Genomic DNA, 20,154 nt, shown 5'->3' with positions numbered 1-20,154 from the left:
TGAGTTTGACACCCCTGAGTTAGAGTACAGCTTTTAACTTGCCCTCAAAACTTTCTCTTGAATTTCCACTGGAAGACATCACTGCGTGTGCCATAAAGTCTGATCTACAATCCCTACGCTAAGCTTCTGCCTTCGTCACAAAGGAGGACACTGTTCCCATCACTAGAAAAAGAGTTACCATATTTTTCAGAGTATAAGATGCACCTTTTTCCCTCAAAAAAGAAACTGAAAATCTGGGTGCGTCTTATACACTGAATACAGCAGGTTTTGCCTCTGGAAACCCTGCCCCCTTCACCAAAATGGCCGTGCATATCCTTTAGGAGCCATGCAGAGTGCTCTTGGGGGCTGGGGAGGGCAGAAATGAGCAAAAAACAGGCTATTTTTTGCTCAATTGTCCCCCCCTCCTAAAGGCTATGCTGCATAGAAGGCCATGCATAATGCACCATAACCACTTGCCTGGGGTGGTTTAAAGATTCCTGCCTTGGCAGGAGGTTGGACTAGAAGACCTCCGAAGTCCCTTTCAGCCCTATGATTCCATGATGCCGGATGCTGGATTCTAGCATTCCGAGAAAGGAAGCAGCCTTATTTAGCTGCATCGAGCATCATTTACACAGAGTTATGGTGACTCCCCATCCTTTTTTGTCCACGCTCCAAGGCCTCAATGAGGCACACTGCCAGACGAGGAAGTAATTCAGAAAATTTTAAAATGTGCTGAGATGGATAGGCTAACTTTTAAAATTAAAGATAAAGAAGAATACAACCGGATATGGAACAGTTTTTATGAATGGCTAGAGACATTGGGCAGGAATTAAAGGAAAAAAAGACGATGAATGACTGTATTAAAATAGAGATGATTTTCAACTATAAGCATGATAATCTACAAAATGTAAATAGGCCAAGATATAAGAAAACCCAGTTTAAACTGTTTGGTTCGGTAATGGGATTCAGCCAGTTTGCACGACTTCGGGAGAACCAGTTCTTAACTTTCTGAGCAGTTTGGTGAACTGGTGGTTAGAAGAAATCATTAGGGCAGAGAACCGGTTGTTAAATTATTTGAATCCCACCACTGGTTTGGTTATACTATTACAATTAAAGTTAATGTAAGTATTATCACATTACAGTCACTATTATGAGTTCATGTGTTAATATTTACCATGGGTTTTTTTTCCTGTTTTTTCTCTGTGTAATTGTACTCCGTATTCATACACTGTATTCAAAAATGCTTATAAATGATAGATAGATAGATAGATAGATAGATAGATAGATAGATAGACAGACAGACAGACAGACAGACAGACACACACACACACACACACACACACACACACAAAACTGTCAAGAGAGCAGGATAATTGAACCTCTCCTTTATTTTTTGTGGGTTATATGTGGACACACATAGAAAACAATCACAGCTTCCAGTATAACCACATTCTTCACTTTTTTAAACATATCCTACATCAAACCTCCCTCTCACCAAGACAGATCTTCCTTCTGCTTCAATCCCTTGACCATTATTTCCCTTTTCTTTGTGTTTTGCCTCCTCAAAATGGTTCTTTCTTTGTGGATTAGAAGAATAAATATGGTTGTTTTTTTTTTTTTCAAATATGGGCACGCTATGAATTTGGCTTACCAAAGTGCTGTTTTATGTCTTTCATTAATTAATTTATGCATTGATGCAGTCTGCTTGGACGTTTACCAGTTCACAACAGTGAAACAATAAAACAATGCACGAAGCCCAAAATAAAACATCGTTTACCTTCCTCTCCCACGTGCAGTTCCAAAATTAGAAAAAGCACTCACATCCTTAAGTGTTTTCTTTCATTCGACAAAACGAAAGAGCATTTCCTCTGCTTCCCAAACTATCTGTAACTATTCCTGTAGCTAACAGGAGAAACGTTAAAGAGTCCAAGCTGCTTCTTAACCAGCTGATATGCTGTAGACATAGCTCACTGCAGCCCTGATACTGTCTGAATGTTGATCCTGTGATTATGAGGATGCTGTATTGGAGGACCAGTTGTAACTCGACTTTTTCATTGTCATTGTAATGTCGGATGGTAAGGATCGTAAGTCAAGGACAACCTGTGCAGAGTATTGCCTTGTACTTGTTCTTCCAGAGGTTCTTCAGCTTCCTGTCGAGCCAAGGTGGCGCAGTGGTTAAATGCAGCACTGCAGGCTACTGCTAGATCAGCAGTTCAGCGGTTCAAATCTCACCGGCTCAGGGTTGACTCAGCTTTCCATCCTTCCGAGGTGGGTAAAATGAGGACCCAGATTGTTGGGGGCAATATGCTGACTCTCTGTAAACCGCTTAGAGAGGGCTGAAAGCCCTATGAAGCGGTATATAAGTCTACTGCTATTGCTATTGCTACAACCTATAGAATTTGGTGTTTCATCCAAATATAAAATAAATCCAATCCTACTTAGGTAGTGTTTGCCAAAATTGGCGAAGTGCTGCTCCCTGAGCTGATTCCCACAACACTGTCAAACTATTTACTAAGACCGTATTACTATTATTCTTCTCGTCCTTCCTATTACCTACCTCCTTTTCTACTCATGATTATAACTTTGTTACTAGTGTCCTTATGATTTATGTTGTTTTATTTAGTTTCCGAGTATGATTTTTGTTGATCGCTTATTTAGTATCCTATGACTATCGCTAAGTGTTGTATCCTATGATTCATGATGAATGTATTTTTATGAGGACGATGTCCATGATTTATCACTTACATCTTTTATGTACACTGAGAGCTTATGCACCGGAGACAAATTACTCGTGTGTCCAATCACACTTGGCCAATAAATCATTGTACTTGAGAGACCGCCTACTGCCAATTACCTCCACTAGACCAATAAGATCCCACAGACTAGGCCTCCTCCGAATTCCATCAGCCGGCCAGTGTCAACTGGCGACTACCCGGAGGAGGGCCTTCTCTGTGGCTGCTCCGACCCTCTGGAACGAACTCCCCGTGGAGATTCATACCCTCACCACCCTCCAGGCCTTCCGCATAGCCCTTAAAACCTGGCTGTTCCGACAGGCCTGGGGCTAAAGACTTGCAGCCCCACTTCGAATGGTATGATTGTTGTGCTTTTTAATTGTGTATGGTTTTTATGCTTTGTAACTTGTCTGTTTTTCCCCTCCCTTGAGTTGTGAGCCGCCCTGAGTCCCTTTCAGGGAAAAGGGCGGCATACAAATAAAGCAAAATGAAATGAAATGAAATGAAATTCTTTATGTATTTTATTTTAATTATTTGGTTTCTCAAGCATGTATGAAGAAAAAAAGTGTAAGTATGAATATAACATATAAACAAGTAAGTATAAGCAGGCATACGTATCAGAGGTGGTATTCAGCCTGTTCTGACAGGTTCTGGAGAACCGGCACAGGAAAATTTGAGAGTGGGGAGGGAATGGGGATTTTGCAATATTCTTCCCCTGCCATGCCCACAAAGCCACACCCACAGAACCAGTAGTAAAAAAATTTGAATCCCACCACTGATACGTATATACATAAGAAATGAGTACAAATAGATGGGAATAGTAGGACAAGGACAATAGGCACACTGGTGCGCTTATGCACACACCCTAGAGACCTCTTAGGAAAGGGGTAAGGTCCACGCTACACAGTTAGTTTTGGGGGTTTGGGGAAGAAACCACAGAGTCAGGTAGAGCATTCCAGGCATTGACCACTCCGTTGCAGAAGTCGTATTTTCTGCAATCGAGTTTGGAGCAGTTTACCTTGAGTTTGTATCTATTGTTTGCCCGTGTATTATTGAGGTTGAAGCTGAAGTAGTCATTGACAGGTAGGACATTGTAGCAGGCAATTTTGAGTACTAAGCTTAGGTCAGATCATAGGCGGAGCCCAGGTTCAAAATGTCAAGCCTGGTGGCATAAGAGATTCTACTGCGAGCAGACGAGTGGAGGATTCGTCTCGTGAAATACCTCTGAACTCATTCAATTGCACTAATGTCCGAGATATAGTGTGGATTCCAGACAGACGAGCTGTATTCTATTTGAGAGAACAGGCTAGTATTTACAGTTTGCCTTGGTTGTTCCTACTGTAACTGCAGCTGTTGTTGTTTTTTTTAACTAATTTTAAAAAGGCTAGCTTTAAACGGTTACCGTTGCTTGTTTTATTTCATCAGCTCCTGGCTAAAGGCAGATGAAGCGTGATGGATGGACGGACTTGATATATCTGTTCAGCATCTGAAACCTGGCCTTAATGACGAGGAAACGGGCTTCTAATTTGCAAAGACAGATCTATTATATAAAGACTGCATGCTCTTTGAGAGATTAACTTGTGAAAAAGTTCCAAGGGTTGGTCCTGACAGCATCTCTCGTCTCACTTAATTTTGTATAGGATGCTTACACTGTGTGTAACCTCAAGCAGGAAATAGTGTGGAAAACTCCTCACAGAATAATGACGAAGAAAATGCACACGCTTTTTTATCTCTTAGGCTTAAAACCCAGGCCTTTATCTGCTCCAGTCTATGGCTAGAATTACCGTCTCCTGGCTGGTTTTTATTGTCTGATTAGGCTATAATTTCCTGTAGTAAACTAGCATCAAGAATGAAGACATTAAAGGGAAGAAAATAGAGTCAAGGACAGGGTAGAAAGCCTAATTCTCCTGTTCAATATTAGTTGGTTTTGAGATGTATCGCTGTGTGTGAGAGAGAGGGAGGAGGGCAAATAACAATAAGCACTGTACTTACACTTTTCATCATCTTAAAATGGAACTGGAAGAAGATAGTGCCTTGTACGCCCTTGTGTTTCTCTTCTTTCTTTTCCAAATAATTGTTCTCAGTTGTCATCCCATCATAACGTGGTTCTCCAAATCAAGATGGGGGGAGCCTGTAGCCATTGCACATCTCAAGTTGAACAGTTCACTTAGGGAGAACTAACCGTTCACACTGGGGCTGATGTGGCTCTTCAGAAAAGTCATCTATCCCAGTTGATGGTCTTCTCCCCTCAATGCCTCATTTAGGGAACTTCTCAGAAGAAATAAAGACAGGGGTGGAATTCAGCTGGTTTGGACCAGTTCGAGCGAACCAGATGTTAATTTTAATCTGTTTCGCCAAACCGGTAGTTAGAAGGACTGACTGATCCTGCCCATCCATCCCTCCCAAGAGTCTCTACATGGCCCATTTTGGATGCCAGGTAAGTGCAGGGCCTGCCTTAAAGACTCTGGGAGGGTAAAAATGGGCCTATCAGAAGTACTGGAAGTGGGCCCATTTCTGGCCTCTGGAGGGTCTCCGGAGCCCGTGGAGGCCGTTTTCGCCCTCCCAAAGGCTCAAGGAAGCCAAATAGGCTATGCCCCCCCATGGCCATGCTCACCCAGCAACCAGGCAGAGAACCAGTTGTTAAATTTTTTGGTTGTTAAATTGCAATCTCACCCCTGGGTTAAGATGTTCTTACGTGAGCATTTTTCCATTTGCTCCACAGCTTCCGGTTCTTAGTTGATCTCTAACTTCTTCCTGAAGATAAGTTCAGATCCAATATTTCATAATCATGGATATGTGATTTATGAACAAGTTTCAAAGTAGGTATTCAGAAAATAGACACAGCACTCAACAAAACAGCAGCTAGCAACTTACCACTGAACATCTGCTTCAGTGAAGTTACTTGGCGCTGGTGAGAGATGATGTCGTTTGCCAGAGCAAAGCTGGATGCTAGTCAAGCCAACTGTTCCAACTCTTCCTTCCGAAATTTCTTCCTGTTGATGACATAACTTCCCTGAGTTTCCCAAAATGGATCCATATTTTTTGTTGCTGTTGAAAATTAATGTCACTTTCTTTTTAAAGAAAAGAAAAATAGGAACATGTGCACATGCCTACATAGTATTTTGCATGGATCTAATACTTAAGAAATGGGGTTTGTAAATTCTGTGAAATTGAATAATTGTTTAGGCGCAAATATTATTGGTGTAATTGTTTTATTCAGATCCTTGCTTGAAACAAATCACCATGCTGTGCTCTTTTTGTATATAAAATCTTTCTCTGATCTGACATTATGCTTGTTAACTTTTTCCAGGTTTACTTACCTATTAGATTACAGCACATGTAGATGCTGCTTTAAGATAATCAGGAAGAATATTACTCAATAAGACAGAATTTTATCCATGACCTGTGATGCCGTGTCTTTCAAGACAGAATTTTATCCATGACCTGTGATGCTGTGTCTTTGTAATCTGTTAAGAGAGCATGTGGTGTTGTTGTTTTTAAAAAATGGTTCATTATGGCTTTTTATAAATCAGGAAGGAAGGAAGGAAGGAAGGAAGGAAGGAAGGAAGGAAGGAAGGAAGGAAGGAAGGAAGGCAAAGATATTATGAAGATTACCATGGACTGGAAGAAGAGTCAATAAATTACTGTTTGCTTCAGGCAATAGTCCATGAACAGCTATGAAAGTCAAAGATGAAGGACATTTGTCAATGATAACATACTGATTTTAAAAAACTCTAATATTTGGAGAGCAGAATCAAAGACAGGAACTGAGAGTTTTCTGCACACTCATGAAATATGTGAAGTAAAAAACAGTGCCTCTGTGCTTTACCCTAGTGACTGAACTAAAACTGATTGACAGCAGTGGCTGAAAAGAAGCATTGACGGCAGAGAAGTACTCTTGATCATTTGTTCTTCAGATGAGCCTTTTATCCCAGTCAGCCACAGCTGTGTCGTTCCCATACAACTTGGATACATTTCATTAAAACATTACACATTTCTCATTATTCAATAAAAAAAACCATGTTGGAGTAGCTGGGCAATGGCCCAAGAAATTTCATATCTATTGTATAGCAAGATGCAATTTCTTCTTTTCATAAAATAGGTAAGAGATAAATAATCGTCTCTTCGTGAACTAATAAGAAAGAAGTGATTCCCCCCACGGGAATAGCAAGAATGTTCAAGAACAAATCAGAAAAGTGTTGGAAATGTCATCAGATATCGGGTTCATATTACCATATGTGGTGGACTTGCGTAGAAGCTAAAAGATATTGGACTAAGATCCACATGTGGTTGGAGAAAATGACAAAAAAAGGCATAGACATTAAACCAGAGACTTTTTTTATTGGGAATTATACCAGAAATATACAACAAAGACTTGAAATATTTGATCGTAAATATTTTAACAGCAGCTAGAATTGTATTTTCAAAAAATTGGAAAAATGAGAAAATATCAACGCGGGAGGAAATTATCCCCAAAAATAATGGAATGTGCGGAAATGAGTAAATTGACATTTGAAATTAGAGAACAAGAAGTTGAACAATTTTATAAGGTTTGGGATTTGTTTTATCAATGGTTAGATAAAAAATCATGGTAATGGAAAATATTGAAGAATGTTTTATATTTTACGAATAATAGAATGATGTATGCAATACTATAAGGGTTTAGCATTGTTAAACAGATTAGAATGATGTAATGGAATGATGTTCTAGGCATGAATTCAACACTTAGAATATTCTATTTAAAATTAAGGAATAATAATTATAGTTGAAGAATTGATATAACAATAAGGTACTTATGTTTATCTAATGAACAATTTGTGATTTAATATATAATTATAAGTGGTGACCATGGAAAGAACACACAAAATTTTGTAACCAAACGACACGCTATATGAAATGGCAGTAGGTTGTATATGTTTATGTTTTTGTTTGTCTTTGTCTGCTTAAAAAATTTAAAAAACTTTTTAAAAAAAGAAAGAAAGAAGTGATTAATTATGCCGAGAGGCTTCATGTCACGAAATGGACAGCTTTAGCAATTAAGACAATTGCATTTCAAGGCTACATTATACATATAGATCAGGGATGTCAAACTCGATTTCATCGAGGGCCGCATCAGGGTTGTGTTTAACCTCGGAGAGGCGGAGTGGGCATGGCCAGGGTGGGCGTGGCCAGATTGACATCACTCATGTTAGGGGCACCTGGGGTGGCCCAAGTGCTCTGCCTGCGAAAACGGGCTCCTGAGCTCTGTTTTCAGCTGCAACAGCCTCCTGCCACGCTCTGCCAGCGAAAATGGCACTCGAGAGGGAGCGGCCCAAACTCCATTTTCACTGGCAGAGAGTTGCAGGATGTTGTGGCAGCCGAAAATGGAGCTCGGGAACTTCTTTTCACTGGCAGAAGCACCACGAGCCAGTCCTTTGCTGTTTCCAGGGTGGCCCCATGGGCCAGATTTAAGTACCCCACGGATCAGATCCGGCCCCTGGGCCTTGAGTTTGATACCCCTGATATAGATTATGCGGGCATGCTTGAACCTACTAACTAGAGAGGGAATCTCGCTGAACTCGCGGGAGATTGACATCCGAGAATTGCAGGGCCAAAGCATTGAAATGACAGAAAATAGAATAGCAGATTTGGTACGGATCTTGGATGTCTTCTAATCCAACCCCCTGTCAAGCAGGAGACCCTACACTATTTCAGATAGGTGGCTGTCCTGTGTTTTCATAAAAACCTCCAGTGATTAAGCACCAACAACTTCTGAAGGCAAGTTATTCCACTGGTTGATTGTTCTGTCAGAAAATTGCTTCTCTCATTGATTAATTTCCATCCATTGCTTCTTGTCCTGCCTTCAGGTGCTTTGGAAAAGAGGTTGACTCTTCGTTGTCTTCTTTAAAATGTCCAGTGATGAAGCACCTAGAACTCTGATGGCGAACCTATGGCACATGTGCCACAGGTGACACGCAGAGTCCTCTCTTCGGGCACGCGAGCCATCACCCAGCTCAGCTCTACTGCGCATGCGCGCATGCCTTCTGCCAGCCAGCCGATTTTTGAGTCTCTGCTGCACATGCGGGAGACATGTATGCATGCACGCAGGGAGGGGGAGTGCCTGGGGGAGGTCTGGTAGACCCAAAATGGTCTGCGGGGGTGTGTGGTGTGGTGCGCCCCTTCCATTGCCATCTGTTTTTGGTCCCAGGAGGCTTCAGGGAGGCCTGTTAGGACCAAAACTGACCACGTGGTGGTGCGGGTGGCTTGTGGCCCATTTTTGGTCCCAGGAGGCTTCAGAGAGTTTGCTAGGCCCAAAAAGTACACGCTCCTCCAGCACACAAAGACAAAAAGATTAGCCATCACTGACCTAGAACTTCTGAAGGCAAGTTATTCCACTGGTTGATTGTTCTCACTGTCAGAAAATTACTCCTTAGTTCTAGGTTGCTTCGCTCCTTGATCAGTTTCCATCTATTGTTTCTTGTCTTGCCTTCTGGTGCTTTGGAAAATAGGTTGACCCCCCTCTTCTTTGTGGCAGCCCCCCAAATATTGGAACCCTCCAATAGCTCCAATTCAATAACTAATTGAAATGATAATTTCAACTAATTTAGTCAATTTCAATATGTTCAGAGCAGAATATTTTTAATCACACATTGCACAGAATGTCAACCTGAAGAAATGAACCTACAGATGTGTTTGCATTCTCTAGGTTATCATGTTATTTACCGCTAAGCTTTTAATTATCCTTATCCTGTCTTTAGAATATTTATTTAAGTGACTTCCAATCCCTCAGATAATTCAGCCAACTGAGAACCACACCTTGTCACTTCTTCGAGAATCTTGTCCAGTTGGTACCGAAAGAGAGAATTGGGTCATTAGAAAGAACTTATTAGATTACATTTATTAGAAAATCATGATCTGTCGGAAGTTTATGTACAAAATAATTTTAATCCCCTCTTCCCAACCCTACACAGCTTTGAATATTTCAAGGGAAACAAAGGAAATGTGTCGGTATTCGAGGAACATCCAGCCACAACGAATGTTTTTCAACAATCAGATCTGACAAGCATATCCAGTCCGACAGTGTCTATTTTCATCCTGTATCATCTTGAGGACAGGAGTGATAATTTCCCTATATATGGTAACGGTTGTGGCCCACCAGCATCAGTGAGGAGGTTGGGAAGGAACATGGGTCAGTCCTGGAGGCTGGGGAAGGCTCAGACAAGGGCTGTACGTTGGAGGCAGAGATGGGGACAAGGCCATCTGGCAATTCTCAGCTGCCTTCTGAGCTAGACAGCAGTGAGGCAGAGGAACAGCTGGAGCCTGTCCCCAGCGTGCGCATGCACAAAGCTGCCAGAAGAAAAGAACAACTCAGAAATCAGGGTCAACTTGGGAGTAAAGCCACAGATGGACGGTGAATGGCCCCTCCCATAGGAAATAAAAGAGGAGCGAAAGGGAAGTGGGCTTTTGTAGGAAGCAATTAATTTGTTCATTCAGTCATTTCAGGAGTGTGAAGATCTGTCCATGAATCTCAGAGACTCCGTGCCAAGTTTTTCCTTGCATAGCACCTCATTTGGAAAATATTTACATGGCAGCTTCCCAAGGTAGATAAGGTCTGTGGTCATAACTCCACCTTTGAAAGACTGTTTACTAGGCTTGAATGAATTGCTGAATGTGAATGAGAGGAATTCACATTCGTTTAATAAAAGGGGTTTTGCCGGGACCAAGATTTATCCTATTATAGATCTACAAAGCTTTGGTTCCTTGTTGACATCCAGGATACGCATTCAAAACTAACAAGCAGGGATTTCAAAGCAGGTAAATATCTACATTGGTACCCATTACAGGGATTAGATTTCGGATTGGTCAAATGGAGAGATGCGAGACTAGACCAGGTTAATGATTATCATCTTCTCTTTCTTTTCCCATAGAAAAGGTTCAGATAAAGTTTTGCTTTGGTTCAAGCATTCATTAGCATCTTCTCAGCGTACTTTAAGGGAAAACATAACACCTAATGCAGATACCCTAAAGGAGAACAATTACTGTGGTTGTTTGCCCATGTGGAAGTGGTTAACTAGATAAACAGGGGAAGATGATAGGGTTAAGAGTGAAGTCCCTCCACTTTTCCAATGAAAATGGCTTGTTTTTTTTTTCCCCCCCTTCCTGTTGTTTCTCCTCAGACAAAAATATTTCACCCAGCTTCTTCATGGGCTGAGAATGGATTACAGTTGTCTTTAGCTCTGACAGGGCACAAGACTTTATTTGGCTCGCTATATTTTCAAAACAGTTCTGTCCTTGTTGGCTTCCCTATCTTATTTTAATAGCTGTCCCTAAGTGGGGCCTTCTTTGACCCTGAAACCAAAGCCACTTCAGAGGCCAATGAGTGAAATTAGCAAGGGAGGATGAAGTCAAAACTCTACTTTCTAAAAGAAAACATGCTTTCCCAACACTGTTGCTTACAACTGACCTTTGACCTCTTCTCTTTTAGAACAGACCAAGCACCTCCCTTCCCACCCACCCACCCCACCCCCAAAAAACCCAGCCCTAATGCTTTAATGAGATATTTATGTTTCCATCTCAGAAAATGAAGCCGAAGGATCATTCAAGTCTGAGATTAGAAAATGGCAAATGTTGAGTTGCACAAATAAAAGAACAAAGCCATAATTCAGAGGAGACAGGGGCATGTTTTGCACTGGACAGCAACGAGATTAAGACATTGTTCTGAATTTCTAAGACTTAAAAAATGGATTCAAATAAGTGAGCATCTTACATAAATTTGCCTCCGATTGACAGATTCTTCTTGGATGTGATACAAGGGCTATCTATATATGCCACCAAAATTCAGACTAAATAGACTGGCATAAAATAGTTTAGCATGATTTCCAACATGCTAAAAGATTATCTGAACATACAAAGAGGTAGCATTCCGTCAAGTTGGGCTCAGTTCTTGGTACAAAGACAAATAGTTTTTTGGTAATAGTGGAAATATTGCCTTTTTTTCCGGAGGTTTTTCAGTCTTCTAATAGTTCTAGTTATTTTTCTTTGAAATCGCAACTAGGTCTAACTCTGTTTAGGGTCCTCATTAAAAGAATGATGACAACAAATCATTCAGGAAACAGGAAATACGTAAAACAAACTTCAGTAATAAATAATCCGAAATTAACATTGACTCAGTATAGAGAGTAGCTTTCTCAAGCAAATCTATATTGACCACAGGAGATTAGCACATTTGGGAGATGCCATGTTTTGTAACCAAACCCAATACTCTCTCATCTTTTTGATGACCATTATCTCAGGGATCTTGATGGGGTGTGGCGAGAGAAAGGACAAGCTTTCTGAGGAAATGCCAACCCTTTTCTTCGTGTGTTTAGTACATGCAAAGTGCATGATTTGAATACCTAAATCCAGAAGAATTCTATCCAGTGAAAGGAGGGGTATAACCGGTTCCACCACAAAACCGCGGTCGACTAAAGCGCGCTCGACGAAACCGCGTACCTGACGTCATCACAGCGTGATGAAAAAAGCACGCTGTGAGCGGTAAAGCTAAAATTAACGCGTAAACCTAAACCTAACCCCCGAAACCTAACCCTAAACCTAACCCTTAACCTAACCCTAAACCTAACCCTAAAGCTAACCCTAAACCTAACCCTTAACCTAACGCTAAACCTAACGCTAACCCTTAACCTAACCCTAAACCTAACCCTAACGCTTAACCTAACCCTAACCCTAACCCTAAACCTAACCCTTACCTTAGCGTGAATCGGCTTGCTTTAAAAGCGCCTTTTAAAGCGCCCTTTTTTCTCCGCGGTCGTATTTGTCACGCTGTTGATGACGTCAGGTACGCACTTTAATCGGGCACACTTTAGTGGACCGCGGTTTTGTCGTGCCACGGTATAACCATAGCATGAATTACTTTAACCCTTAACCAGATGTACTATTTCGGCTACGCTATTACAGTCATGAGGTCATAGTGACCTCTGTAGTAAAAAGACATTTGATGTTTTCATGGTTGGATCTTAAAAATTGATGTCTAGAGTAGTAAACCAAAAAAATGTATTGCTTTCTATCAAAGCCACCTTGCTCAGGTCACTTTTTGTTTCTCCATCCTTGAACTTCAATCTTCCTTCTCTAATTTTTACATTGGTTCACTGAATGATGGTGCTAATAATTTCTTTAGAAAATAATAATTTCCAAATCTCTAGGGGGAGTAGGTGAATTTCTGAGATTTCTAGCTGCTGGCTGTAGCCCAGGAAATTGCAACACAATATTGTGAGTGGCGGTTCTGGATCCATTGCTTCCAAAAGGTGCAGAAGACCATTTGAATTTGTTCTTGCCATATCAATTATTGCACAACATAGATTGTACCTGGTCATCAATTTCATTGACAGCTTCATCATCGCTGATGTCAGAATCGGCGACGGTGGGTTCCTCATCGTCCATTACAAAATTTCCATCACAATCCGATTCCACTTCACTCAGATCACTCTCTGCTTCGCCATAGCATTTTAGAACCGTTTCTTCAAAGTTTGGAATCTCCAAATTGCACTCTTTTTGGCGGAAAACGTGGCCCCGATGTTATAAAAGCAATCGGTTAACAAAGCTCTGCGGTCAAAATGACCGAAACTCAAATTCAAATGCCGCTATTGGTGGGAAAACAAAAGCTATTCACAACCGGAATGGTCCATTTCTAAAAATAGGGATCTTCCGAACATTTTGGAAAATTGCTGCGGACACTATGACTGCAAGTCTCTGGTTATGGGTTAATTTATAATGACCTCATAGATTATTTGATTTGAATAGTCACCTAGTGACTCATGGTGGCCCAGTGATTAGAATCAGTGGTGGGTTGCAGGCAATACACCCCGGTACGGGCATACCAGTGCCTGCCAGGAGCACCGGATACCGTTCTGGCCCACCCACCCCCCTCCTTACCTGTATTTGAGCACTTAGGCGCTTCTGTGCATGTGCACGGAGCGTACGGCACCTGTGCGACGCTCCGCCCAGCAGCTGGAGCATCATGGAGGCGTCACAAGAGGTAAGGACGCATGCACATGCTGCATGTGGGTGCACACGTGCTCCACGCGTTCATGTGGTGCATGTGGTTCATGTGCACTGTACCAGTTGCAATGGGATCCAGAAGCCACCACTGGTTAGAATGCAGTACTACAGGCTACTTCTGCTGACTACCGACTGATTGCAGTTCAGCAATTTGGTCTTGATCTGCTCAAGGTTGACTCAGCCTTCCATCCTTCCGAGGTTGGTAAAACAAGGACCCAGATTGTTGAGGCCAATATGCTGATTCTGTAAACCAGTTAGAGAGGGATGTAAAGCAATGTGAAGTGGTATACACATACATCTAAGTGCAATTGCTCTCACCTAAGTGGCTCTGGATAGTTCACAATTACTATTAGAGAGCCTTATTCAAAAGTCTCTCAGCTTACTAAAAGATCAGTACTATTTATAAATTAACTCAAGAAACAATTAGCACATAATATATTTCCCAGGTGTGCACAGGGATAATCAACATTTAAGTATGGATACGTGAACGGAATTCAGTTTCGTGTAATCACACATTACACCTTGTGATTAGAATCATTCCAAAGCACAAAAGTGCCAATGCAACCTTTTCTTATAAACTTTTAACAAAGAGGAGTTCATTAACTTCCAAGGCAATTTTTTCTTACTGTCAAACAATTTATACTATCAGGACATTCTTTCTCATGTTTAGTCTGATTCCTTGTTCTTGTAATTTAAAGCCCTAATTCTCATCCTATCACCTGATGTTGTTATAACTTCTTAACAATTATTAGGCTACTATGACTTCCTTGTTTAAGTTTTTAACACTTTTACATACTCCTTTAATAGACTTTTAAAAAGCACGGAAGAAATTTGTTTAGTTGCTCTAATAGGGAGGAAGGGAAAAAAAACCAGAAATATTTGTGCTCATTTTCAGTAAGCCAAAATCCAGAATACTTTTAGAAATACATATTATTTCAACAGCAAGGAGCACAAAGCAGTAATGGCTAAATTGATTGTTCTATTCAAAGAGGAGAATATATTTATGTTTTTTTTTATTTTGATATCACTTCCAAATTTGGTATTTGTGATGAAAACAAAATGAAACTTAAATGAGACTTTGGTTTTGCCGATTAGATAGATTTGAAGTTATAGAAATGGCTAGTTATATACTAATGTGTAAAAGTAAAAAGTTTAGGTTGTATTGTTGTCATCTTGTACTGTGCTAAAAAGGGATGGAAGTCAATGAGGAGTAGGTTCCTGCGGCCATTACCACTGGTGCAGCCCCCGTAAACATGCGCTCTGCGTGCGGGCACATTTGTAGTAAAAAACCAGTGGTGGGTTTCAGCCAGTACAACCCGGTACAGGTGTAACAGTGCCTGCTAGGAGTACCAGGTACCGTTCCGTATGGTGCTCTGGAGGGCCCACCCACCTGTCCACCTTCCTTACCTGCAATTGACCCAACCGTGCCATTTGCGCATGTGCACGGAGCATACAGCACCTGCGCGATGCTCTGCAGAGCAGCTGGAGTTTTTGGGCGGAGGGTGTGCATGCATGCACATCACACATGCATATGGTGGATGCCTGGCCCCGTCGCAGTGTGCCAGTTGCGACAGGATCCGGAACCCCCCACTGCTAAAAACAGTCTGTGCATGCGCACAACATTAAAGGGGGGGGGATAACATTTTTTCAATTAAGATTGTTCTGCACATGTGCAGAACAGAAAATCAAGATGGGTCTGCCAAGGATAGAACCAGTCACGTGTCCACCAGAGTTACTATCTATTCTGCCGAACCGGACCTGACCAGTAGGAACACACCTCTGAAATCAATGCTTTTTTCCTTTCCTCCCTGGTACTTCATATTTTCTTTCCCCCTTTCTTTTTTCTTCCCTTAAAAGATAAGGGTTCTCCTTGCACATATGTGCTAGTCGTACCCAATTCTAGGGGGTGGTGCTCATCTCTGTTTCAAAGCCGAAGAGCCAGCGTTGTCTGAAGATCTCTCCACGGTCATGTGGCCAGCATGACTAAACACTGAAGGTGCAGGGGACACTAATACGTTCCCATCAAAGTGGTCCCTATTTTTCTACTTGAATTTTTTACATGCTTTCGAACTGCTAGGTTGGCACAAGCTGAGACAAGTCACGGGAGCTCACTCCGTTACAGGACGATACGGATTCGAACTGCCAAACTGCTGACCTTTCTGATTGACAAGCTCAGTGTCTTAGCCACTGAGCCACCGCATCCCTCTATCTCCCTTTAATTTCCTATTTTTATTTTGCATTTTATACATTGAAAAAACAATAAAAGCTATATGTAAAACAGAATAATCTTAGCTTGATGTAAAATGTGGGAAAGGCCATAAATAAACAGCATTGTTGATTATTTTCCTTGTGTCCTATATTAATTCATCTCTATATGATGTCTGTCTTATTACTTAAATGCCAGAATTATCCTTTTCCTTCTCCCTTGGAATGAAGTAACACTGAGATATTTTCGTAAATTCTTGCTACATCACAGAGGGAAATAATAAATTAAAGTCACATCCCTTGATTGATTTTCCACGTCAAGTAATAACACAGAGGTAATGCTTCATAACACTGAATTTATTCCATGAAATTTCCCAATGTTATGGTAAATTAAACATGGGGGATATCTAAGTCTGATTTACAGTCTTCAACTATGTTGATGACACAGTTTTTGTCATAGTACAATGTGGTTTGAAACTTTCTTGAAAGGAATATCTCAGTGTTTGTTTACTTTGCTGTATGCCCAATGCAAACTGCACACAATAGAGTTTTTAGTTGGCTATTAGTACCACAGTTTTCAATTGGTCTGCTATTGATTTCTATAAAGATCTAATTAGTTATTATAGGAACATAATATTGGATCAGATGCGTCTTCAGGCTGATCCCAGATGGCTCTTTTTTATATCAAAGGTGTTGAATATTGAAGACATAAAATCTACGTCTACAATCTTTCTTCATAATGGCCCTGTTTTTTTGTTATACTGTAAATGCATTTTAGAAATGAATTAAGATACCCAAATAAAATTGTGTTGCAGATATTAACTCTGCTCTGAAAAGCCAAAAATATTCATTTGCATAAGTATCAGTGCTGCAAATTTTATAGCGGTACAAAATGAAAGGAAGGGGAAATATTGGGAGATGAGTGAAGTATTTATGACATTAAGCAAATATATCATGCTTAATATTGACATAATACTGTGACATAAGCATATATTTATAAAAATAAATATTTATTCTTATTTAAATAAGTAACCAATTTCATTGTATTTATTTTGTACAATGACAATGAAGACTATACTCCAAAGGAAATGAGAAACTTATTAATTCAACCCACTCAGTTCACCACAATATTTGACAATTTTTATTGCTTCTTCCTCACTCCATAATTTTAGTCTACCTATAGTTATTTTTTGCAAGCACAAGAAAAGAAAAATAGTTCCAATTACAACTTCTCTGGGGAATTTCTATTCAGGCCACAATAATATAAATCAATAGATTCCTCTGTAGCTTTTTGAAGCAGAAGTCATTCAAAAAAAACCATACTGCAAATAACTTACTTTTTTTAGAGGGATTTTTTTCCTTTAATCACATTGCAACAGTGGTGGGTTCCTACCGGTTCGAACCAGTTCGGCTGAACTGATAGTAGCTTAGTGGCAGGAGTTGCTGGAACCGGCAGCAACCCAGGTGCGCTACGCCTGCAAACTAGCTCTCCTAGCGGCGCCATAGGTGCTGCTATCTTGCTTTTGGCTTTTGCGCATGTGCAGAGCAATTTTTGTTGTACTACGCATGCGCGCATGGCGTGCCCTTGAGCAAATCGGCAGTAGTGGCTGCACCACTGCATTGCAACATAAAGCGGGGGGGAGGAAAAACTTCCATCTATTGCTTTTTATATACAATTATCCTGTTAAGACAACATCAATAATACCGCAAATGTGGTCAGGAAACCAATAGTTTTTATTTATTTATTTTTACGAACCATTCTTTCTTTCCACCGGGGAAAGGCCAACCTGATAAAATGTCGCTTAGACCAAAGAGGAATAAAACCAAAACAAAAATCTGAAAGAGAGCTCATCCTGTTTTGAGCAGGAAGAGGGGATTATATGGTGTGGCTGGTAATGAATTACAGATGGTTCTCAGCTTCTGATTGGCCACTTAGCAACCATTTAAAGTTACAATGGAACCCCCCCCCAAAGATACTTATGACCCAAATTCAAACTTATGACAACCAGAGAGAGACAGACAGAGAGAGAGAGAGACAGACAGACAGAGAGAGAGATAAAGAGAGACAGAGAGAGAGACAGAGAGACAGACAGAGAGAGAGACAGAGAGAGAGACAGAGAGAGAGAAAAACAGAGAGAGAGAGAAACAGAGAGACAGAGAGAGAGAGACAGAGAGAGACAGAGAGAGAAACACAGAGAGAGAGAAACAGAGAGAAGCAGAGAGAGACAGAGAGAGAGGTGATTGCATTTTGGGTGCTTAGAAACCAGTTCACCTTTACCGATTTTTGCAGCATCTTTCGGCCATGCGATCATGATTTTCAATGATTTTTGTTTGTTTCCAATCGTTACTTCCGGTTTCTGGCAAGGAAAAAAAACCCCTTTGGATAAAATGGATTCAGTTAATGACTATGGCCCTTGTTTAGCAACTGCCACAAAAAGGGTCATAAAATCATGGTCACCTGTTTAATGATTGCAACACAACTATAATTCTGGGCTCAATTATGGCTATAAGTCAAGGACTACATTGCAGTGTACCTATAAAACAAGCGTTCTCACACTTGCAAACTTTGTCTAGGTCCAAGAACATTTAAGAATCTCTATACTGTACTACATCCTCTGGCACAGGGCACTGCATGCCAAAACAACTAGATCCAAGGACTGGTTTTCCCCCGCATGCCATCACTCTGCTAAACAGCTAATTCCCACAACACTGTTTTATGTCCTGGGACATAAAACAAACTAGTACAGCTACTATCTACTATCTTTCTCATCTTTCCTATTACCTATTTCCTTTCTGTCGTATGACCATAACTTTGTTGTTTGTATCTTATGCTTTATGTTGATTGTTTTTATTTAGTATCCTATGACTATCACTGAGTGTTGTATCTCATGATTTATGACGATTGTGTTTTATTATGATGACCATGGTTTATCACTTGTGGTTTGTATGTACACTGAGAGCTTATACACTGGAGACAAATTCCTTGTGTGTCCAATCACACTTGGCCGATAAAGAATTCTGTTCTGTTCTGTTCTGTTCTGTTCTACTCTACTCCATTCCATTCTATTTTAGTCTATTCATTCTACTCCATTCCATTCTATTCTCCTCCATTCCATTCCATTCCATTCTATTTTAGTCTATTCTATTCTCCTCCATTCCATTCCATTCTATTCTATGCTAGTCGATTCTACTCTCCTCCATTCCATTCTATTCTAGTCTATTCTATTCTCCTCCATTCCATTCCATTCTATGCTAGTCTATTCTACTCTCCTCCATTCCATTCTATGCTAGTCTATTCTACTCTCCTCCATTCCATTCTATTTTAGTCTATTCTATTCTCCTCCATTCCATTCCATTCTGTTCTATGCTAGCCTATTCTACTCTCCTCCATTCCATTCTATTTTAGTCTATTCTATTCTCCTCCATTCCATTCCATTCCATTCTATTTTAGTCTATTCTATTCTCCTCCATTCCATTCCATTCCATTTTAGTCTATTCTATTCTCCTCCATTCCATTCCATTCTGTTCTATGCTAGTCTATTCTACTCTCCTCCATTCCATTCTATTCTAGTCTATTCTATTCTCCTCCATTCCATTCCATTCTATGCTAGTCTATTCTACTCTCCTCCATTCCATTCTATTTTAGTCTATTCTATTCTCCTCCATTCCATTCCATTCTGTTCTATGCTAGCCTATTCTACTCTCCTCCATTCCATTCTATTTTAGTCTATTCTATTCTCCTCCATTCCATTCTCCTCCATTCCTTTCCATTCTATTCTATTCTATTCTATTCTCCTCCATTCTATTCTATTCTCCTCCATTCCATTCTATTCTATTCTCCTCCATTCCATTCCATTCTATTCTATGCTAGTCTATTCTACTCTCCTCCATTCATCCCTTATCCATTCCTACAAACTTAGCAGTTAAAAATTTACCCTTCTTAAGGAGCCAGGCCAATGAGGCATGGCAATCGGAGTACAGGTGTTGATAGTCATTCAAAGTGTATTATTATAAGTTGTGCAACTGATTGAATAGGCAGATCCAGAAGGTGAGGTTAGAGTTAAAATAAATAAAAAACAGGTGGAGCTTCAATTGCCCCATCACAACCACTATCTTATTTGCTTTATATGTACTGATCGTATCCCACCACTGCCCTTCTGGCCTAAGACTAGTTTTTACTATTAAAGGTTTGCCAAGGGTGGGC

The 20,154-nt window shown here is 40.5% G+C and overlaps 1 protein-coding gene across 1 annotated transcript in view; it reads right to left on the bottom strand.

The window, feature by feature from the left end:
- Positions 1–10,647: 10,647 nt before the first annotated feature.
- LOC116512960 overlaps positions 10,648–20,154 on the bottom strand; it is a 28,766-nt gene continuing 19,259 nt past the window's right edge. The window contains exons 6-7 of the mRNA XM_032223662.1: positions 13,053–13,234; positions 10,648–10,677 (exon numbers count right to left, since the gene is read on the bottom strand). Coding sequence (XP_032079553.1) covers positions 10,648–10,677; positions 13,053–13,234 — 212 coding nt within the window. The remainder of the gene's footprint in view (positions 10,678–13,052; positions 13,235–20,154) is intronic.

Source organism: Thamnophis elegans, chromosome 9 (genome assembly GCF_009769535.1).
Source record: "Thamnophis elegans isolate rThaEle1 chromosome 9, rThaEle1.pri, whole genome shotgun sequence".
Lineage (NCBI taxonomy): Eukaryota > Metazoa > Chordata > Lepidosauria > Squamata > Colubridae > Thamnophis > Thamnophis elegans.
The sequence above is the reverse complement of the archived record's forward strand: the minus strand, read 5'-3'. Positions and strand labels throughout refer to the sequence as shown.